General features: G+C 31.0%; 2 protein-coding genes across 2 annotated transcripts in view; one reads left to right on the top strand and one right to left on the bottom strand.

Moving 5' to 3' along the window:
* Window positions 1-4373, bottom strand: part of mino (glycerol-3-phosphate acyltransferase mino) — a 138525-nt gene extending 134152 nt beyond the window's left edge. The window contains exon 1 of the mRNA XM_088239141.1: window positions 4142-4373. The gene's annotated coding sequence lies outside the window, so the exon portion shown is untranslated. The remainder of the gene's footprint in view (window positions 1-4141) is intronic.
* Window positions 4374-5990: 1617 nt separating this feature from the next.
* On the top strand, window positions 5991-15481 carry Vps24 (vacuolar protein sorting 24). Its single transcript, XM_088239146.1, has 6 exons — window positions 5991-6163; window positions 6242-6302; window positions 8291-8470; window positions 10500-10540; window positions 11713-11886; window positions 14537-15481. Exons 1-6 carry the CDS (start codon window positions 6119-6121, stop codon window positions 14702-14704), a joined length of 669 nt encoding a protein of 222 aa, XP_088095272.1. The 5' UTR covers window positions 5991-6118; the 3' UTR covers window positions 14705-15481.
* Window positions 15482-22239: the final 6758 nt, after the last annotated feature.

Genomic DNA, 22239 nt, shown 5'->3' with positions numbered 1-22239 from the left:
ATTTTTCATAACTTCCTTCGATATCCCATTTCCCGCTTGCTGACAAACCTCTACAGTAGAGGCTTAGCGGGTTATTATTTTTTTTAAATAAAAATAAATATATATTCCAACAAAATTATCATTTCCCTATCCTCTATCCCAGTGGTGCATAGAACACTGCCTTGGCACTTCAATTGCAGCGTAACTAGAACATTTTTGATACAAGGAGAAAGGGTAATCAGTGGCAGGCGCCGTGCACTGTTTCGCTTCATACAAGCTAGACGCTATAAATTCATTTCAGAATTTTTGAACGATGACGTTATGGAAGTATTCCAGGATACTCAGCTTGGCAAATGCATGCTTAATTATTGGTCTAACTAATTCACGCGTTTCCTAATGATGGCATCCTGTGCATATATTTATTTGTGATTACTTAGTTGCATTCATTCGCGCGTTATCGCGCTACGGTCAAAGTAGTATTTTGAGATTTAAGTGTGCATTTTTTTTTTTTTTAAATGGAGATTACTTTGAATTGTATGGTTTTATTTTCTCATATTTATTTTGAAACATGGGAGGTGTGGAATCCAGCGAATGTTTATAAATTTTATTTAGTTTTGCCCAAATCTTAAAGATAAGCAGTAAACTCCTCATTTATCAAGTTTAAGTTCTTGATGACCTATCATTGGTTGTTTTGCGATCACTTCACGAACTGTGTTCACCACTCGTCTGTGCTTAAACATCTTTATTTTTTTAGCTGAATCTTTTGTTGATGTGGGTGAGATTCTACGGAAATATTTCACCTACAAGGAAACGCTTAAAAACACTTGTTTAACCAGTTGTTTTTTTTACCAGCAATATTCTAGATTACGCTGATGTTTCCATGACTGATTTAAGCTGTGAGCAACTCGATAAACTTGAACGACTTCAGAATACATGCATAAGGTACATTTTTGGTCTTAGGAAATATGACCACATTTCTGATTATCGTAGGCAACTGAAATGGCTCAAAATTAGACAGCGGAGAGACTATCACTCCCTCTCACTTCTGTTCAATGTACTTCATAGTCCTAACGCTCCTATATACTTGTGTGAAAAATTTCAACGCTTATCAGTTCATGGTTTACCTCTTCGTTCTCATTCTCAAGGCACTCTCTTAATACCCATACACAATTCCTCTTTCTTCTCTAACTCATATAGTGTCCATGCGGCTCGACTGTGGAATCATCTCCCATCCACCATCAAAGATGTTACTACATAATCTCTGTTTAAATCACGTCTGAAGATACATCTCCTTTCTCTTCCTTAATCTCTCCTCCTTTCCTTTTTCCTCTTTCCGCTTTTTTCCTTTTTCCCATTGAGTAATAGTTTTGATTTAAGGTAATTTATAAACAAATACGTTTATTTCTATTTTTATATATTTTTCACTTTTTAATCTTTTTTTTTTCTATTGAATATGTTCTGTAACTTGAATTATAAAAATAAAACTTTTATTTTATTGGTTGGTTGGAAGAAATTGCCATTTGGCAATAAGCCCGCCAATGTACAAATAACATTATGTACAAAAAGTTAAATAAATAAAATAAAAAATTTCAAATAGTATGTCGAATTAATTTTTTTACTGTTTTTACAGTATACCTACATAGGTGCTTTGTTCCAGGTTCCGACTAGCTAGGAATTTCCTGTGTTAAGGGAGGACCTTCTTTGTCACTTGGGTTTTTGAATTGAATGATGCTAAAACAATTAAAATCAATATTATACTATTTTATATCACACTAAAAACAAACAAGATTTACAGAAGATGGTTGAAAGTGACGTTTTACATCTGGCGGAATGGCTGCGTTTAAATAAATTGAGCTTGAATGCAAAAAAGACTCACTACCTTCTATTTGGAAACAAGAGTAATGAATCTATTGATGTCTTTATTGGTGTTGATCGTCTGGAGAAAAAAAATAGCACTAAGTACTTGGGACTGTTAGTGGACTCGCAGCTTACTTGGAATGAACATGTTGAGCGCGTGAAAGGAAAGATTATCCCTGTAGCTGGAATACTGTACAGATTTCAGAGAATGCTTCCAGTTTCGCTGCTTCGAGCAATCTATTTTTCTATGGTCCATTCGCATTTATCATACCTATGCTGTGTTTGGGGTTTTGCAACTAAGAGCAAAATTTCTGAGGTGCAGATTATTCAGAATAGAGCGATCAGAAATGTGTTTCACCTACCGTATGATACTCATGTAAGGGACATTTATTTTGAAACAAAAATCATGCCTTTTAGCATGCTTTCCTATTTCGAGATAACTGACACTATCATTAATACTACTCTCGACTCAATGCACAGTAACATAAAGCCAGCTTTCATTGGAGACATCCATCGGTACAGTACTCGATCAAAAAACAATATATATATTGGATCTGTGAAGTCTACGAAGTTTGGTACTAGATCTTTACAATACATAGGTTTCAAGGAATTTAATAAATTGCCACAAAAATTTAAAGTACCTATTTCAAAATATAGAAACAGGACGTGCGAATTGAAGAATTATTTTTTCCAGAAGTACTTTGAATAAATAATGTTAGTTTATAGAGAATGCGCATCTTGAACATATACCTTTTAATATTTCACCGTTTTTGCTTGTATATGTAATTTTTAATACTATATAAATGTTATTTGTGTTTTTTTCTTTTTATATACTTTTTTTGGCTTGTATACATAATTTCAATTTTTTCAACGTTTTTGATAAAAAAATTAACCTGTATTGGGTGTGCGCATATTTTGTTAATTAAAAAAAATTATTTTATTTTGTACTAGTTCAGTATGTATATATACATCCATGTAATTTTTAAACTTTTTCAATTTTCTTTCCCAGATTGCATAATGTAAACATTATTTTGAATTTATTTCCATGCCTAGTATTCTGTTTATTCTGTTATTTTCAAGTATTTTTCATACCCTTTTTAATTTGTAGTATATCATAATTTTAATTTTTCTGCTTTTGTTAAATAATATTATAGTTTAAAATTTAAAAACGTCTCTAAAAAAATTATTATCTGTATGTCCCTAAATGAGTTTTTTTTTTAAAAACTCCTTGGGAATATTGTATATAATTATGTATAATATGTTTTAAATATAATAAAAAAAAATAATTAAAAAAATACTAATAAGAATAAAAATTGAAACATAAATATGAATTAGAAAATATAAAATAAACTATAAAAAATAATGAGACATAGGCCAAAGGTCCGAGGTTCGAATCCCACTTTACCACAACTCGATTTCCATTTTTCCAGCACAAGTTATTTACGACTTTTAGGAAATGGTCTAAAAATTTAAACATTTGAGTAAATAATAAGAACTCTAATACTTCTATTTTTTTAAATGATTAAAATTCAAACAGACAAAATATTATGTTAAAAAAACAATTCACAGTATATCAAAAAGTTTAGTATGCATAATTAATAATTGGTAAATAAAAGAAGGTTATTCGTTTTATTTCAATCTGTACATAGTGTTTAACTCCCTAATGGATAAAATCCAGTACTTGTCTGCAAAGATTTAAAAAAAAACTCATTAATAATAAACTAATTTATTTTATTAAAATGTTAGATTTTTAAACTGTCACTTTTATTGAAGTGTTTAGAAAGCGCGATTGTATACAAATCTGTGCTCACTTCAGAAAGATAATAATTATTGAACTTGATAATTATCTAAAAAAAAACTTTTACTAAATGAATCCAATTCATGAGTGTTATGATATTTTGCTTCTAAAATAGTTAAAGTATTCGCGTGTGTTTCATATAATTAATTATAGGCAAGATATACATAAAATAAAAGAAAAAGTAATTACTTTTATAACAAAGTAATTAGTACCTTTATAATAAAACGTTTATCTATAAAATCAAAGTTAAATTTTAAAATCGAAATGTGAAATTATAATGATAAACTGTTTTTCGTTATTGTATCTTACATAAATGTATTAATAAATGTATTCCCGGTAAATAAAAAAAGGGTCAGATAAATATGGACGAATAGTTGACAGTTATGGTTATATAAAAAATATATAACCCAAATTATTCGTTGTGTTTTAGAAATTTAGAAAATGTAGAACGACGAAGAACCGTTCATTTGGTTCGATCACATGCAAGATTTAATTGGCAAAACTTACCTTGATCCACAAGCTTTTAATCCGTTTTAATTCACTGAACGTCTTCGAATTGTTGTTGAAAAACTGTACGCGATGAAGACACTTTGTATTACACAACAATTGCGTTATTTTTAAAGACAATAGTACCACTGCCACATAAGCGAAAAATCGACACACTATTATAAACTATGCAAAAACTGATGCCACATTTTCTGACGTGCTGAGAGGTCGCATGACAATAACAGTGAAGTTGATGCGCATTCCGAAAAGTTGCGAACAACTTGACAGGAAAAAAGTCCATGGTATTCCATATTAAATTTATTCCATGGAAAAAAACCTTAAAGTCATAAACAGACAAGTTCAATGAAATTTTTTCGCATGTCATTAAACAAATATACCGTTTGTAGTTATTATTGGCACGTCTATAGGTGACTCACAGAAGATGTGCGTCGATTATTTATCTATAAGAGCGGCAAATTTACATTAGACTGGCTAAAAGTCATAAAAAAAATTATTAAGAAAGTAAATCATTTCAAAATATTTTTTTTGAAATCTCTATAATTACAAAATGTTGATATTCCACAAATGTTTGTAGACAAAAAGTGCTCACTTAAACCAGCTAATGACAGGTCGTAAGTTTATGTAAATGCTAAGACTTCCATATTTCCTTCTATAATATGTTTCCACCTTTGTTGTTTATTTGTTAAATCTCTCTACCCAAAACTAAGAAGTATTTGGTAAACAAGTAAATAAAAATTTAAAGGATGGATTTCCTAATTATTGACATTATACACACGCCAGCAAATGGTCATGCAAAGTTTGTTAATTTAATTTCTAGAAGGGACTTGTTTTGTATTTACAAAAACAGTTTTCCATTTATTTTATTAAAAACTTAAAATTGGTTACTCTTAGAGTAATAACCAAAAAAGAATTATTAATCTGAGGTTGGTCCACATAACTATATATGTAGATATGTTACCATCATTTGTTTTTATAGAGCATTTACATGATTAACATATAGGTATAATTGTCAATAAGTTTACATGTTAAAACTTAGGTTAACCAATAGGTTTATTTAAAATTAGGTTAACTAATAGGTTTAAATACATTTCCAACTGCAAAAAAAATCATTTGCATAAAAATAATAACTAAAATGCTAGATAAAGAGATATATTTTTATTATGTAACGTTTCCATGATGAGATATTATAATTATATAATAATATAAATAATCCGTATTGATCTGTGTTGAGCAAAAAATATAATACAGATATACCATTCAAATTTATAATATGCTATGTATTTTGCAAAAACAGAAAATGAACAGTTTAGTTTTCAAATCGAATTTTAAAAACAACATTTTTATTTCTACCTAATGTACGAGTATTAAAATCTTTTTCCTAATTACGTATAAATCGTAATATTTTTTTCTAAACTTCTAATATAATTATTTATAATTTATTAATTCACCTGAAAAATACAATGTTAGCATATATAAGCAAGACGTCGGTATTGCATTTTATTAAGGATTTATTTTTCAACTTATCGCTTTATTTATAATTGATTGTTCTACCTTATCATACCGACTTTTAAAAAGTATGTTTATGAGTGCTTTTTTAATGATTTAAAAATTTGACCAACTTGAAAATAAAGTGGCAATTATTTAAATACAGCACAATTTCAGATATATTGAAATCGATCTAATTAGTCAGTTTTATTGAAATGGGATTTTTAGGATAAAACGAAGAAAAATAATAAAAAAAGTATTTTACATGCAACATCCTCTTTGAAAATTGCGCGTAGGGTCCGTCTATGATGTTTAAAATTTGAATATATTTTTGAAGGCTGAAAAACACATGGCAATACTACCCGACGCTGTCAAATTATTTGTCTATTTGTCGCCAAATCTGTGTTTGTCACTGGCAAAAATATAACCAGAAAACGGTATTTTTAATATCTAATTAGTTCGTAGTTGTTTATTGATTTGAAGAAAATCACAATGGGCCTGTTCGGTAAAACTCCAGAAAGAAATCCCAAGGATATGGTAAATTTTTATCTCAATGTTGTCAAATAATGTCGACTCGATTTATCAAAACATTAATAAATTAACCCCACCTTTCAGGTAAACGAATGGTGTCACAAATTGAGGAAAGAGAGCAACCAACTCGACCGCCAAATTAGAGGTGACTCAATCTTTTGAATACAATAGTCAATTGTGATTTTGTATTGTTTCAATTGTCAGCTATAACACCAGACAAATATATATTGCCAAATATACAGCATAAAATTCGTTCAAAGAAACAATCTTTTTTATTACATATTTTTATGACCAACTTTAGATAATCATATCTCCTTGATTCTTTTACGCATCATTGATTTTTCTTAAAATGCATATCACAATTGCTCAACATATTCTCCAAAAAACATCTTTTCTATTATTGCAATAACTACTGTGAACACGTAAAAATATATGAATCAAAATTGAATTTACCATAATATAACAAATAAAAATATTTAAAAAAACTCAAATTATTAACTGTTCACTTATATTTTCTCTTTTAAAACTGTTTCTAACCTTGACTGAAAAAAAGTCATAATCTACAATATCTTATCTACACGTGATGGTGCATAGGGTACTGCATTAACACATTTTTGAAAAAATAACTGAATATAAAATTATATCGATATGTTTTTTAAACTGTTATTTTTGTATCGTTCATCTCTCTGTCATATTTTAAAAACATATTTTTAAATATAATTTTAAGTCAGTTTTTACTTAACCTGAAGATGGGTCATTTGATTAGAAACTGATATATTTGAATGAGGAAGTTCAGTGTCTTTTTTCATTTTATTATTTGTTAATAGAATATTAAACTAAGCCAAAAATTTTAAGTTTTTATTTTTATATATCGTGTTATCAGCGCTATGATTTTTTAAAGTTTTGTATTTCTGAAATAACTCCGCGTGTGACGTCAGAGGTTGTTCTATGACAGTTCTTCCGATTGGTTCATTTACAGTGACCAAAACGGATATCCTTCAAAGCTCTCATATAATTGGATGGTTCATATGAACCAGTGACATCATTCAAAGTAGTGCGTTTTTATTAAAATATTTATTTTTATCATTTTCATAAATTTTTAAGAAATTTTAAATATATATATATATATATAGTTGGATAATTTATAAAGCGCCATTTTCGTGAAAATCTCCTCAAGGGCGCTGTACAATTAATAAATATCCCAGTACGTCTTGCAGCTACAGAGCGCATGGGCGGTTGGGATTCTAGTTCCTCGTTTTCAATTAAGATCAATCAAAAATTATAACAGATAGGAGCTAGATTATAGGACGTCTTGCAGCTACAGAGCGCATAGACAGTTAGAAATTTAGCCCCTATTTACACATTTTAAAAATTGACAAGTAAATTTAGTGTATTAAAAAAAAATAATAATATGAATAATAAAAAGGAGTAAGATTACAACACGCCTTGCAGCTACTAAGCGCATAGACGATTGGAATTCTAGACCCCGTTTACAAAATTTAGGTATTTTAAAGTTGATATATTAAAGCTAGATAACCAATCATCGTGCAGCTACAAAGCGTATGGACGAGAGGAATTCCAGCAAAGTTAAAACAATATCAATAAATTTATAAAAAATAGAGTATAGCAGTAAATTGGTCAAGTGTTCATGCCAAGAAGTAAGCAATAAAAAACGAAATAAATCAAACACTGTTTCAACTCCATGGTTAACAAAGGGAGATAGGTGTCCGAAGAGAAGCTTTTGTAGACAGTAGGTAGATATCGTTGCCATGTGGCCCGCTGGTTGGTAGATAGTTTCTGGAAACGCACGTGTGTAGTACTATTATGCCTTTTGTTCCAATGACTTGGTGTCCATTTTGGTCCGTATTATTTCGTTTTATGAGACGCAACATTCCTGTTCAAATTCACTTTTTTACATGAATATTACACAAACGCGTGTATAAGCGCTTTGATTTATCATTTTGTATATTATTAGAAGGCAGATATTTAAAATATTATGTAGATATAATTTAATGTTCTAATTTTTACCGCGCACAAGAAAACATTTTTTGTATCCAATTTCCTGTAGGGCTGAAGTTCCTCATTGAAGTGGTGTAAACAAAAGTAATATATAAAATATGTTAAATATTCCAGCCATCCAGAGAGAGGAAGATAAGATAAAAAGATCGCTTAAGGAAGCAGCTACCAAGAATGATAAGCAGGTGTGCACAATATTAGCTAAAGAAATCATCAGATCTCGGAAGGCCATTACTAAAATCTACACCAGCAAAGCCCACCTTAATTCTGTACAGTTGCAGATGAAAAATCAATTGGGTGTGTATTATTTATCTGTACTGCTATTCATCCACTTAAGACCTATGCGACTTACGACTGTTCGACTTTATGACCACAATCCGCGATCAGTTGTTCGCCTGCGCTGAATGCAATAAATTGAGATTTCCAAGTAAGGTAATGATTATTCAACCACAGACCAACCCAAAATAATATAAAAAGAAACATATAGAAACCCGATAAATGACCTTCTCACGTTATTTCATTTTTGTTACATAATAATTACGCAGCACAAGTAATTGTATCCATAAGGAAACTATTGCATGTCTGACTTACGACCAGATCGACATACAACCTATTTTCTGGACCTGATCACGGTTCTAAGCCGATGAATAGCTATATTTATTTATTTTATTCATAAAAAATTTATTGAGACACAAGTCCCAACTCCATGGAACCAAAGTCTTATATATGTATAAAACTTTTACAGTCAATATCACCATATTATTTGGTATTATTGTAGTAAAGATGTAAGAGCAAATGTCCAGAGATGGCGCTAATGCATGAAGACGACCAAGGGAAGGGAGTTTTTAAAGAAAAACTCTTCAATTGTTCAAAAACATCATTTTCGAAATAAGAACCTAAGTTAAAAAGTCCAAATGGGGGATTAATTTATTACCGATGCTGCTGGGCGTTGGTATCGATATTTTAAAAATTTATTTAACTTTTTGTACATAATGTTATATGTACATTGGCAGGCTTAATGCCAAATGGCAATTTCTTCCAACCAATCAATAAAGTAAAAGTTTTATTTTTATAATTCAAGTTACAGAACATATTCAATAGAAAATAAAGATTAAAAAGCTAAAGATATATAAAAATAGAAATAAACGTATTTGTTTATAAATTACCCTAAATCAAAACTATTACTCAATGGGAAAAAGGAAAAAACAGAAAAGAGGAATGGAGGAGAGATGAAGAGAAAGGAGGTCTTTCTTCAGACATGATTTAAACATAGATAATGTAGTAACATTTTTGATGGTGGATGGGCGATGATTCCACAGTCGAGCCGCATGGACACTATATGAGTTAGAGAAGAAAGAGGAATTGTGGATGGGTATTAAAAGAGTGCCTTGAGAATTAGAACGAAGTGGTAAACCATGAACTGATAGCGTTGAAATTTTTCACGCAGGTATATAGGAGCTTTAGGACTATGAAGTACATTTAACAGAAGTGAGAGGGAGTGATAGTCTCTCCGCAGTCTAATTTTGAGCCATTTCAGTTGCCTACGATAATCAAAATGTGGTCATATTTCCTAAGACCAAAAATGATACTATGTAAGTGTCTAAGTACCTAATTGGTGTTTTCGCAGACAGCATTGACAAAGTACCACACATATGAGTTAAATTGCCTGTAAAAAATCCAAGCTTTGTGAACTTAGTAAGCATAGGCTCGGCATCTCACTACCGTTTACAACTGCTTTTGTAGTTTATGAATGATATCCTTGTTTCGGAGGTTTTTACCATGTTTTTTTCAATATTCTATGGTCAGTGCATAATGAACATTACATGTGGGTGATGTCAGATAAGTTAAAACCTTACCCTTGAAATGTAAACGTTTCAATTTGGGAAAAAGTGGCAATTAATTGCCAAATAGAACGTCGCGCGAAATATGTTGAAGCGTATAATATATATTTTTTAATAGCGTCAGTATGCAATGGCGATTGGATTTCAAATACCTTTCTCTGGTATAAGGAGTAATACTTATAATGAGCTAATTCAATCGGTCCCGTCTTCCTCGTAATAACCAAGTTTGACTTAATTTTTATTTAATATTGTTTTTATTTGCCCTTGTTTGTCTTTGCTAAATAGTTTTATGTTCTTTTTGTTCAGTTTCTTGCATTTATGTTTCTTCATGTAACTGTTGTAATTGGCTTAGGCCCGTATATATATAATAAATAAATAAACAAATAAATAAATATAACCAGAAAAAGTGTTGTATTTTTAGTTGCTGGAAGCTTGTATAGCTAAACTAAAACTAAAACTGAAACTGTTTTTTTTTTTTTTTGTAGCGACATTGAGAGTAGCTGGTGCCCTATCGAAGTCAACAGAGGTAAGTTATTTACAAAAAACTTTTGTTTTTACCTTTGGCTTTTTTGTGTTGTTTTTAACAAAAGTGCTCTTGGTAAAATTATTATAAAAAAGGGTTATATAAAAATTGTCTGCCTCGTGGTCTGGTATTTGCTTACCATACAAGAGGTTTCGGGTTCATAAATATTTCATGTTAACCATGTCGGGAATCAAACTAAGACCTCCCGTGACTTATAAAGATTAATATATTACATTCTTGTACCAGTTGATTTAATCGGCAATATTTTGAGTTTGTCCTTGTCTACAAAAATTTAGACAAACTAAAAATATTGTTGATTAAACCAATTGGTCCAAGAAGAAGTTCATTTTTTTAAAAAATATTCTCTGGAATTTCCTAGTATGTAGGTGAAATAATTCAGTAAAGCAAAGGTTTCAGCTCTTCAACTTCACAAAAATCAATAGATGGAAGAGTTGCAGAAATATGGATGTATAAACATAGGTAGAATGGTGAATGTTACACAGTTTGTAAATTGGCCACTTAAATTAGCCAATAACCGGTCATAAGCCAAGTAACATCCTTATTCCCTTTTCTAAAATGTTTTCTATCTATGTTGTAAAGTTTATTTATTTTATTTACAATTTTTTGTTTACATCTTAGTACATTTTTTATTGCATACGTATACACGGTGTTTCAGGGCCAGACCGCGAAACTTCAGGGAAAAATTCCCAATGGTGAACGTTAAAAAAATCCTAATAATTTTTTTTCTAAAATGTTTTTTTTTTATAGAAAATGTGTTTTTTTATTAATTTAAAATGGAGTAAATCTTTAAGTTAAAAAAAAGTCGCGGACAAGGAAAATTACTGTGTTGGGGAGGTTTAGGGGTCTGAGGAAGGAATGCTAGTCTGAGAAAGTAAGGATTTACTCCATTTAGAGATTATAAAAAAAAGAAGAGTTATTGGAAAAAAAATACTGGCATTATTTTTAATGTTCATCATCAGGAATGTTACCCTGAAGTTTCATGGTCTGGCGCTGAAACACCGTGTATATTACATATTTTCACTTTCCCGAATAATTCCTTCATCTTCGTTGAGATATTTCTCATAAGAGATCGGTCTGTTAAGATGATACCCCAAGATAATTGAATTCCAGTATTGTACAATGATTTCAATTTTAATATTATTTTTTGTAAATAGGTAATGCAAGCTATGCAGTCCCTAGTCAGATTACCCGAGGTAGCCAACACCATGAGAGAGATGTCCAAAGAGATGATGAAAGCCGGTATCATCGAGGAGATGTTAGATGAGACTATGGAGGGACTAGAGGATGAAGAGGAAATGGAGGAGGAAGCTCAAAGTGAAGTTGATAAGGTAATGGTCAATTTCTAAATATTCAAGGACGTTAGTGAAAATTCTTGCATTGAAGAAGTACATTGTAATTTATTACATAAATAAAAGATCAGTTACAACATTACATTTACAAATCTTAACTAACCCGCAGTCGATTTCATTGCTTTCGCGACATATTTGAGGCTGATATTTTTAACACAAAAATACCATCATGCTGTTTCCCGTTTCGGGTTGAAGATAGAAAAAAAGTATAGAACACCATATCACTCTGTCTTTGTATACATCTTCTTTCTTTATCCATCTTCACATGCACGCACGACAATGAGGAAGTTAAGTTCTATGGGAAATTGGATAAAAAAAATGTTTTCTTACAAGCGGTAAAAATTAGAGCAATTGTATGGCGAAGTTTTTCAAAAATGTACAAAAAAAATAATACGAATGAACTATTTTAAACTAAGTTCTTGCTAATCAATCAATCAACTGCGGCGTTGGATAAATTTTCGGTTTCCGGGAAGACAACCCACCAGTCATGACAACTCACTGAATATTACATTATTATAGTAAGTAATTTTGAAATCACAAAACTTTAAAATAATCATAGCGATGAGAATACGATACATAAAAGTATTTTTAAAAAAAATGGCTTAGTTTAATTGTCTATTAACCCATTACACCACTAATAAAGATGACATAATTTGTTCCTACAACACTCTATTTAATTTTGACACGTTTTTTTATTACTATAACATTAAGACTAAATTTATATTTTGTAATAAATAATGTGAAATAAATTGTGATTGTTACATTTTATTATTAAATCAGTAACCGAAATATGCTTATTTATGTCGTTTTTATGAATAAAGTTAGTGTCATTCAGTTTTAATGTTATAAAAATCACTTTAAAGACAAACCGGCGAACCGCCGGCTTTGTGAGTCAGTGACAAATTGACATTGGCCGGCGATTCGCCGGCTTTGTGTTGCAATGGGTTAACAAATAACTTTTTTTAAAGCCACTGAACTTATTATTTAGATTTTTGACACGTCCATCTTCAAGAATTTGTTGAATTTGGTCATGCCATGCCTTTTCAGTCTTCCTCGTTTTCTGTATCCATCAACATTTATATCGTTAATCCTTTAACTGTTCTTTCACTGTCCATTCTCACTTCTACATGTCCAAACCAACACAGCACTCCTTTCTTGATTGATTTTGTCACCAATGAGGGGAAGTTCATTGGGTGTTTTTATATTTTTTTAATGTACTATTAAACTTAGTCAAAAATTATTTTTTATGTATCGTATTATCAGCGCGATGATTTTGTATTTCTGAAATTAATCCGCGTGTGATGTCTCTAGTTCTCTTCCACTTCTTCTCGGTTAGTTCTGCCGATTGGTTTGTAAACGATAAGTAAGCTGTCAATCTTCCACAACTCTCTAAATAAACTAATGACGTCGTTCAAAGTACAGTGAAACCCCAGCTTTACGTTTTTCAAGGGAGCAAAAAAAAAGTGTAAAACTGAGGAAATATATACTGCAGAAAAATTGTAAGAACTATTATGATTGGGGATTATTCATATTTACCAATGATTTAATTAAAAATGTTTTGTATTTTTTCAATAATTTATTGATGTCAAGACTTTATTCTTCCTAAACATGCGTCAACTGCATGTCACTATTTGGTAAATTGACAAAATTAGACACTTAAACAAAATGGTCAATTACACTGCAACTTCTTTGAATTTAGTTTTGAGACAATAATTTACACACTTTTTTATTTACCTTGATTTTATTCTCCATTCACGCGACTGCGCTGCTCGTCTTTCGACAAATCGAATGAGTTATGAAAAAAATTCAACGTAAAACCGGGGTTATGAAAATTATAAAACACGTTAATGAACACGGGCAATATTTGAATAAGTGTGGAAAAAAATGGGACCTAAATATTTCGGTGTAAAAAGCGGGAAAACGTAAAATCGAGGAATGTAAAAATAAGGTTTTACTGTAGTTTATTTTTATTGAAATATTTTTTTTTACATTTTCAAGATATTTTGCTGTATAATTTTTTTATTTTATTTTAAAAAAAAAGAAATATTAGCGTTTTTATAATTTACCCAAATATTTCAATTTTGTTGGCCATTTTCAACGAGTTGTAAATAACTCACTACAGAAAATGGAAATCTAGTTGGGGTAGAGTAGGGTTCGAACCTTGGACCTTTGATCCGTGAGTCCGCAACACTAGCCACGGGACCACAACCCGATTTAATTTAATGCTCTCATTTTTACTGCGCTCAAGAAAACATCTTTTGTATCCAATTTCCCATAGGGCTGAAGTTCCTCATTCCATACTTCGCTCCCATATAAGGTTCGGTACACTTAATTACATTTAAAAAATAATAAAATTGAATTACTTTTATAGAATTTTAAATTCCATATTGGTTTTGTACAAATAGATTTGATCTTGTAATAAAGAAACCTGCCTCAAAGATGTCATAAAAGTGATGAAACCAGTCACTAAATTGTAGATTTAAGTGTCATTCGTCTTTTGTTTCTACAATAAGTAACTAAATATTCCTGAATTGTTCAGAAAGATTTACAGATTTCTTTTTTTGATCATTATTTTTTTAAACTAAACATTTTTTCCATCTTGCATATATGAATGTGTTCTAAATTTAAGGTTCTTTGGGAGCTTACGAAGGGCAAACTTGGTGAGGCTCCTGCTCCCCCTCAAGCCGACGCCGAAGGTCCATCTGCCTCAACCAGCAAAGAAGAAGAAGAAGAGGTTGCAGATTCCGATGGAGAGCTGCAAGATATGCAGTCACGCCTACAGGCACTTCGCTCTTAAAGGAAACACTCTGCTTGTATATCGATGGTCCTTAGTAAAAGTATTAAAAAATCTTTATTGTCTTTGTGGTGGAAAGGCGCCAGTAAAAACATATTAGGTATTTATTTTTTAGTAAGTTTTTTCAAAACATTTTCTTTTGAAATTTTTAGTATACGCCGTGATTAATATTTCCTGAAGAATTTATTAACAAAGCACTTATTTATTAAAATTGATGACAATTTCTATTTCAACTATACCGAATAAAAATTCAATCATCTGAAATGAGATTGATAGCATATTATATTTTAAATATGGTGTCCACAAAGAGTCTTCAGGCATCTCCGTCAACTGCCAGCTTCTGTGCATCCTCCAAAGTTAGATTTGTGTCCCGTGGTTCTAAAGTGGCTTCATTCGGGTTGTGGCCACAGCGGTAAGTCACAGAAAAAATCCGGTTTTGGTTTCGCAACGAGCGTCGCGGACTCACGGATCAAAGGACCAAGACTCGAACCCCACTCTCGACCCTTTCGATGACTCGGTTGACAGTCGAGGGATTTTGGGCATCGAGGCGCCAAGTGGACACCATATGCTCTAACTAAGGAGTGGGCATAGAATTATGCTATTTTAAATATGTAAAAAAGTATCAGATAAAAAAAATACAGCATTTGTTATTAATTCTTGTAAATTAAAATTTTGAAATTGATTGATCGTATAAAATATATGCAGAAGACTAATGCCATGCAGATTATTCAAAATGTGTTTTTTAAAACTAGTAATTTTGTGTATTTTGTAATCCAAAAATCAATATAATTATTCTTCTGTTCATTGCAGGCCCCGACGTTATCCATAATGGTAACACATGTTCAAAAGGTCAATTTTTTATATGATTTCTTCCAGTATAAGCTTTCATTGGCTCATGCTACGGCTTATTACCTCCTCCGGAATTTGACACCAGTAAGATCAGATATAGTAATATAAGCATGTTTCTTATTGGTTAATACATATTTCTCAACGGCAAAGTACTATTATATAATGGCAGTAAAGTAAATTAGTTTTCTTTATATTATTTGAAATTATTACGAGTCAACAAATGATAACTTCCGAGATAAAAATGACAAATATAATATTTTTCTTAGGGGCCATCGATATTCAGTAGTTTAAGTCTATCATTTTCCTTCAGTTTCCAATACATTCTAATCGTTTTATTCTATTTTGAATGTCAAAAGATTGTAGGCAAGCTGCCTTTGCTGGTGTGCCTATACCTCAAACACATTTTTTCTGCGATGTTATTTCTTCATGAAAGCATCGATGCATCATTATATACGATTGCTCATCATTACATTGGTATAAAGGTAGCTGGGTCTACAGTATATAAATATATTTATATTTCTTCCGTTCCACAACAAGTTACAAGGTCTGTTGAGACGCAGCGTTACAAAATCCGCTCTAAAATATTGTTTTACAATATACATTTCACAGTAAACACATCTAGGCATGATCGTCAAAACATCGTAACCGACGAAAATAATATTCTACAGGAGAACTTTTTTTACTCTCAATTAACAAGGAACAAAACTGAATTCTCAAAGTACAAATATTCCTTAATAATTAAGAAGAAAAAATTTTGCTCCTGTCAGTTACGATTTTTTGGCGATCATGACTCCATATGATGTGAAGTTGGTTTTGCGACGAACCAAAATATTTATTTTAATATTTTAACACAATGTAGAGGGACGTTAAACTTAAAAAAAACATTTTGATACTCTTTTTTTTTCTTAAATTCATCTAGAGCAGGCTTTGGATGACACAATTTGATTTTAAGAATCGGTACAGAACATCCAGGTTTGTGAAAATCACATTTAATTACTGTAAGCTCGCTGGGAACCAAATGCTAGTGTTTTTGATATTGGACCACTAAGTATTTTATTGAATAAGGAAAATGAAATTCAAAAAAATGTAAAATCTTTCCGATAATTTTGCATGCAAGATAAAAATATCTTACGTTATATAATAAAGCGTAAACATTGTCAAAATAATTGTTACGTCAAAAATAATTTAAGTAACAATGACTACATAAATATTTACTTTAAATGTGTGTTGTTTGTTTTCATTAAATGCTTGTATAATATAAATATAATCTTAACGAATATATTATGTGCCTACCGGAAATAGAATTAAAATGTTAGATATTTTTGTTGCCAGATTTAAGAGTCGAAATATTTTTACATCTATACTACATCAACCTATTAATGCACATAGATGCGCCCTATGGGGGCTCTTTGTAGGGGCCTTATTTACTCTATAGAGTAAAATATTGAAAAAAGTAGCGACACGAAAACATACTCATAGTTACTGAGTTTGTTTATTTATACCACAGCTGCATTTGAAGAGAATGCATGTACTACAAAAACTGGGAGGATACCTTTTTACACTTCACGACACGAGCAGATGTTTTGGTTTCAATTCTAAACGTCAAGCTCACATCACACCCGGCTGGCGTTCAAAGAACGACTAAATACGCAGTGGGCATCAGTTAAGTGTCATAATTTTGAGGGCTCAGGGTGCGTCTATGTGTATGTATTATAATAAGTTGACGCTAGAGTAGAATTAAATTTAGTACATCTATACTAGAATAATTCTGATGTTAATAACAAATAAGGACTTTTCATTTCGTACCTTTATATCCCTGCAGTTTTTTTACTCAGCTTAATTTATCGACTGTCAAACATATGTATAGTTTTTCGTACAAAATGCAAAATAATTACTGTTTGTAAATAACAATTACTATAATATTATATATGTATACTTACATATAATGTAAAAATTAAATATGCAAAAGTACAGTCCATTCAAATCTTTAATAACCTTTGCTATAATATGTGTGTTCATATAAATGAATCATTCTAGTGTGTCTACAACACAAACGAAATTTGTATGTTTACTCGGTTCACTGACAGGCACTAACACACATAGGATTATTAAACACCCGAAAGCACTGTACACCATATTTTAAAATGTATATCTTAATGATTGCTTATAAATTAGAATAAAATAATTTATACATAGTTTTATAATTACTGAAGCTTAACCTGTGATTATTTTTAGTATTTTTAATTTTCAAAATGTTTGTGTATTGAAACAACCAATAAAAAAGTTTAAAATAATATATTTCAGTCATTCATTTTATCTCAAGTAAAGAACCGCTATGTGCTGTAGATTTTTTTCTTGTGGTAAGTTGATTTGTTTCAGTGATTTTCCCTATCCATTTATTTATTGTCTACATTAGAAATATATAAGATCTTCCTTCACATTTATAAATATAAGATTGTAAAATCATGCAGCTTCTTCAATTTATTATTTTTATTTAAATTCAATAGTTTGACGATGATATTAGAGTATTTTGATGGTACAAAGCTGAGTAAACAGGTCTTTGAGTGTCCAATCGACAATTTCTATAACTTTTTAAAACTGAAAGCCAAACAATTTTTTTGAGTATATGGTAAATCTCTTATTACATGGGTAAGAAAATGATACATGATCTTGCGCAGTTTCTTGTACAATTGCATTTTTGTTGTCTCAATCTGTCTACAAGGTAGCACCACACATTTACCAAGATGTGTATCCATTTTGGTTGTAAAAGAATAAATACATGAATATTAAATTTGTATGAATTGTTGTGTAATTTACATTCTCACAGTGGCTTTTAAATATTCTTAGATAACTGTTACTGGTTGTTGATATATTTAAAAATAACTCAGAGATATATTTTGGTACAAAAGTCCATTATGGCTGAATATTGTAAAGCAGTCAGAATCTGTAATATTGTAATTTGATTGCATCAATGCTTAGAAACTAGGTATAAAACACTTGATCATATTTTTCTACCCGTATTAAACATAAATAATTTTATGTGAATTATAAAAATTAAATAAAAAGTACATAAAAGGGAGAAGGCATGGTATAGTCCCAACTCTACTTTCTTCCCCCCTCTCTGCTTCCATGAACATTTATATTTATTACTAACAATTCACAACCAACCATAATTCATTAGATACAGGTAGTAGATGTATGTAAAAGTAAAAGTTAAAAGTTAAGCAGGAGATAAATTTAAAATGCCTTTAACAGATCTGATAAAACTATAATTTACAGTGTAATATGTCGATTTCACTAAAACTGTCATAGGTAGTCTGTATTCTTCAGTGTTTTTTTCAAATAATCAGTCTGAGCTCGGAATGTCGATGAGTACAGAATTACGAGTTCTACGGACAGGGACTGAATATGAAATGCTTCTTACAATTTCTGGGCTATCTATTACGTTATTAACTATTTTATAGAGAAAGCTCATATCCAACACGATACGCCGAGTTGCGAGATTTTGAATTTTATGAAAATTAGCGGACTCAGTCCTACTTAAAAAAGTAACATTGTATTTAAAATCCAATTGTCTTCAAAACCAGTTTTGAATATGTTCAATGCGATCAAATCGAAAAAAAAAGTTTTCTTTATGCTTTTTATACAGTACATACAGCAGACTAGATTTTTACTGGAAGTAGTTTGACTGGGACATTCTAAAAGATGGTACTATTCCGGATATAATGATCATGCAAACAGTTCATTTAACTCATAACTCATAATGCATGTTAGACTAACAACTCAGGCGTTTTTGTCAGATTTTGGTGAAGTAATAAGATTTCCTTCATATATCTGTATTGATTGTAATCACATAAATGCAGCATTAATTTAGGATAATACCTCCCTAAATAAAATAAAAACAGATTTTGTGCTCCAGTCAAAGCAAATAGAAATATTTAAAGTCGTGATTTATAAATAGGCTCCTTATTATACTCACTACATCAGAAAACCTTGCCCGAGGCTTGCGAAACTTCTTCTGTGTATCGGTGTTAATTTTAGCTAATTCAATCTTCAAATAATTCCCGACTTATAATTTTACAATGAGGAAGTTCAGTGGTTTTTTTATTATTTGTCAATAGACTATTAAACTTAGCCAAAAAAATTTTTTCAAATTTTTATATATAGTATTATCAGCGCTACGATTTTTCCAAAGTTTTGTATTTCGGAAATAACTCCGCGTGTGACGTCAGAGGTTCATTTCCACTTATTCTCATTCAGTTCTTCCCATTGGTCCAGAAGCGACAAGCAGACTGGAAATCTTCCATAGCTCTCAGATCATATGAATATATCATATGATCATATGATTCATATGAACCAGTGACATCATTCAAAGTAGTGCTTTTTTATTAAAATATTTTTCATTATTTTTCCGTACATTTTCAAGAAACTTTGCTGTACAATTTAATGCTCTAATTTTTACCCCGCGAAAGAGAACATTTTTTGTATCTAATTTCCCGTAGGGCTGAAGTTCCTCATTCTAAATATTTGTATGATTCTTTAAAAAAAAAACAATCAAATATTTGTTTTTATGGACATACAATTTCTATAGATTTTGTTAGCTGTTCATATGACATTTTGTTACTATTTATTATTTTATGCATAAAATTATTTATATAAAAAGAATACTTGAACATAGTTTAGGTAAGGCAAAATATAATTTAATTACACTAATGTTTTTTTATTTAGTTTATAATTAAAATAAAGAAGCACTTTAGTTGGCTTTATGTGAATGGGTCGAACATAAAATCTTCATCTATGTAAAAAAGTACATTTTTCACAATTTAAAACATAACACCTTCATCCATTTACGTCTTCAATTGAATTCCTTATGATTTATAATGGAATAGATGTGCTTTAAGCAGAGTTCAAACGAGGAAAATACTATCCTGTCCCAGCTCCGTAAACAGCCTCGACCGTGCAGGACTGGACAGCGAAACAATACAACAATTCAACCATAGTTCAAGTGCAAAACCATGAAAATAGATACATGACGACACGTGCGGTGGTCGGGGTAAGCCATTGTCCTGTGGAGATAGCCTGCCATCTATCTCTAGAACAATCTCTTGGTCCATTTTCCTATCCTCCAAATTTCTGTTCACGCTAGGACAATAGGTCCGAAGCTGGGACAAGGCAGTATTGTCCTGTCCTCGTGTGAATTACGCATTAGATCTCCAATCTTCTGCACCACGCTTTTAGGTTATATCTTTCAACACTGAAAAGGGGGCAATGACAGGTGGGGGGGTATATAATGTGATTAATTGGCCATTATGTGGACATAGACAAGAGGGAGGATTAATGTTGATTAATAAATATATCATTGGGTTTCTGGCACAAGTTGACAAATAAAAATTAGATTTCTTCATAAATGGCATCAAATAGTCTTTGTTCAAAAAATAAATAAAAATATTTCGCAAATTATAAATACAAAAAATTATATTTTATAATATTCAACTTGTGGTTTTATTTAAATATTGATTTGCGATGAGCTTTTAACCTTTGAAGTGCAATATCTCACTAGTCTAATGTTGTTACCGACTTGTGCCATAAACTCAATGATGTATACTGTTCAATTTTGGTGTTACATAGATCAAAATAACACAACGTTAACGCCACAGTGATTTTAAATCCCTATCTTCATTTTTACTTGTGATGTTCATCCTATTTGATTCAGGAAGAGGAAAACTTGTCGAAATCCGGCGCTCCCCAAACACTAGATTTGGAGATCGTGCTTTTGCCGCCGCCGGCCCCTCTGCCTGGAACCAATTGCCTTCAAACTTATGAATCATCGACAGTCCCAGTCAGTTCAGATCCCAACTAAATTCCCACTTCTTTAGACTATCATACCCTCAATTTTAAATCTGGAAATATAATATATCACTTAAGTTTAGTTAGAATGTAAGTTTAGATATACAATTGTAAAGCGCCCTTGAGGTGATTTTTTACAAAAATGGCGCTATATAAATCAGCCAAATATTATTATTTGTTATATGAAATGGATTTTTTCCACTATGGTCAGTTTTTAAATATTCTGCATTCCTGGCTACACTTTTTATTTTCTTTATTCATGTAAGTATAATGATGTTGTTCTGTTTTCAATTTTGGAATTAAGACATAACCTCTCGCTGATAAAATATTATAAAATATTTGTATATAACCACTTACCGATTTTTCTATGTCTACCGGTTTCAAGACGTACCCGTCTCTTCGTCAGGGCACCAATGAAACCAGCATCAAACCAACCATTTAAATAAAAATTAAACTAACAACCGACAAAACAAGGTTTTGCATGTTGGTTTAATTGAAAAATACGGGTACGTCTCAAAACCGGTAGACACAGAAAAGTCAGTAAGTTGTTATATACACATATTTAAGAACATTTAGTAAGACATTACCAACAATTGTTCTAGGTCTCGTGCTCACATTTCGTGTGTAGAAACATTATTATATGCATAATATTTCATCCTCATGTATTTTTCATTTTGTTATGGGCCTGCCACACACTCGATGAGTGGCATGGGAAGTAGCGAGAAAAGGAGGCAGAGACGTAGACGTAATTTTAGTTATTACGAAGCTTTCTCAATCCGCATGGCCATTGGTTAAAATAATAACACGGAATTCACACCCCAGAGTTGCTAACTTATTTAGCA

This window comes from Micrasema longulum, unplaced genomic scaffold, assembly GCF_059751315.1.
Source record: "Micrasema longulum isolate JH-2025_06_02 unplaced genomic scaffold, ASM5975131v1 h1tg002076l, whole genome shotgun sequence".
Classification (NCBI taxonomy): Eukaryota; Metazoa; Arthropoda; class Insecta; order Trichoptera; family Brachycentridae; genus Micrasema; species Micrasema longulum.
This window is presented reverse-complemented; position numbering and strand designations above follow the sequence as displayed.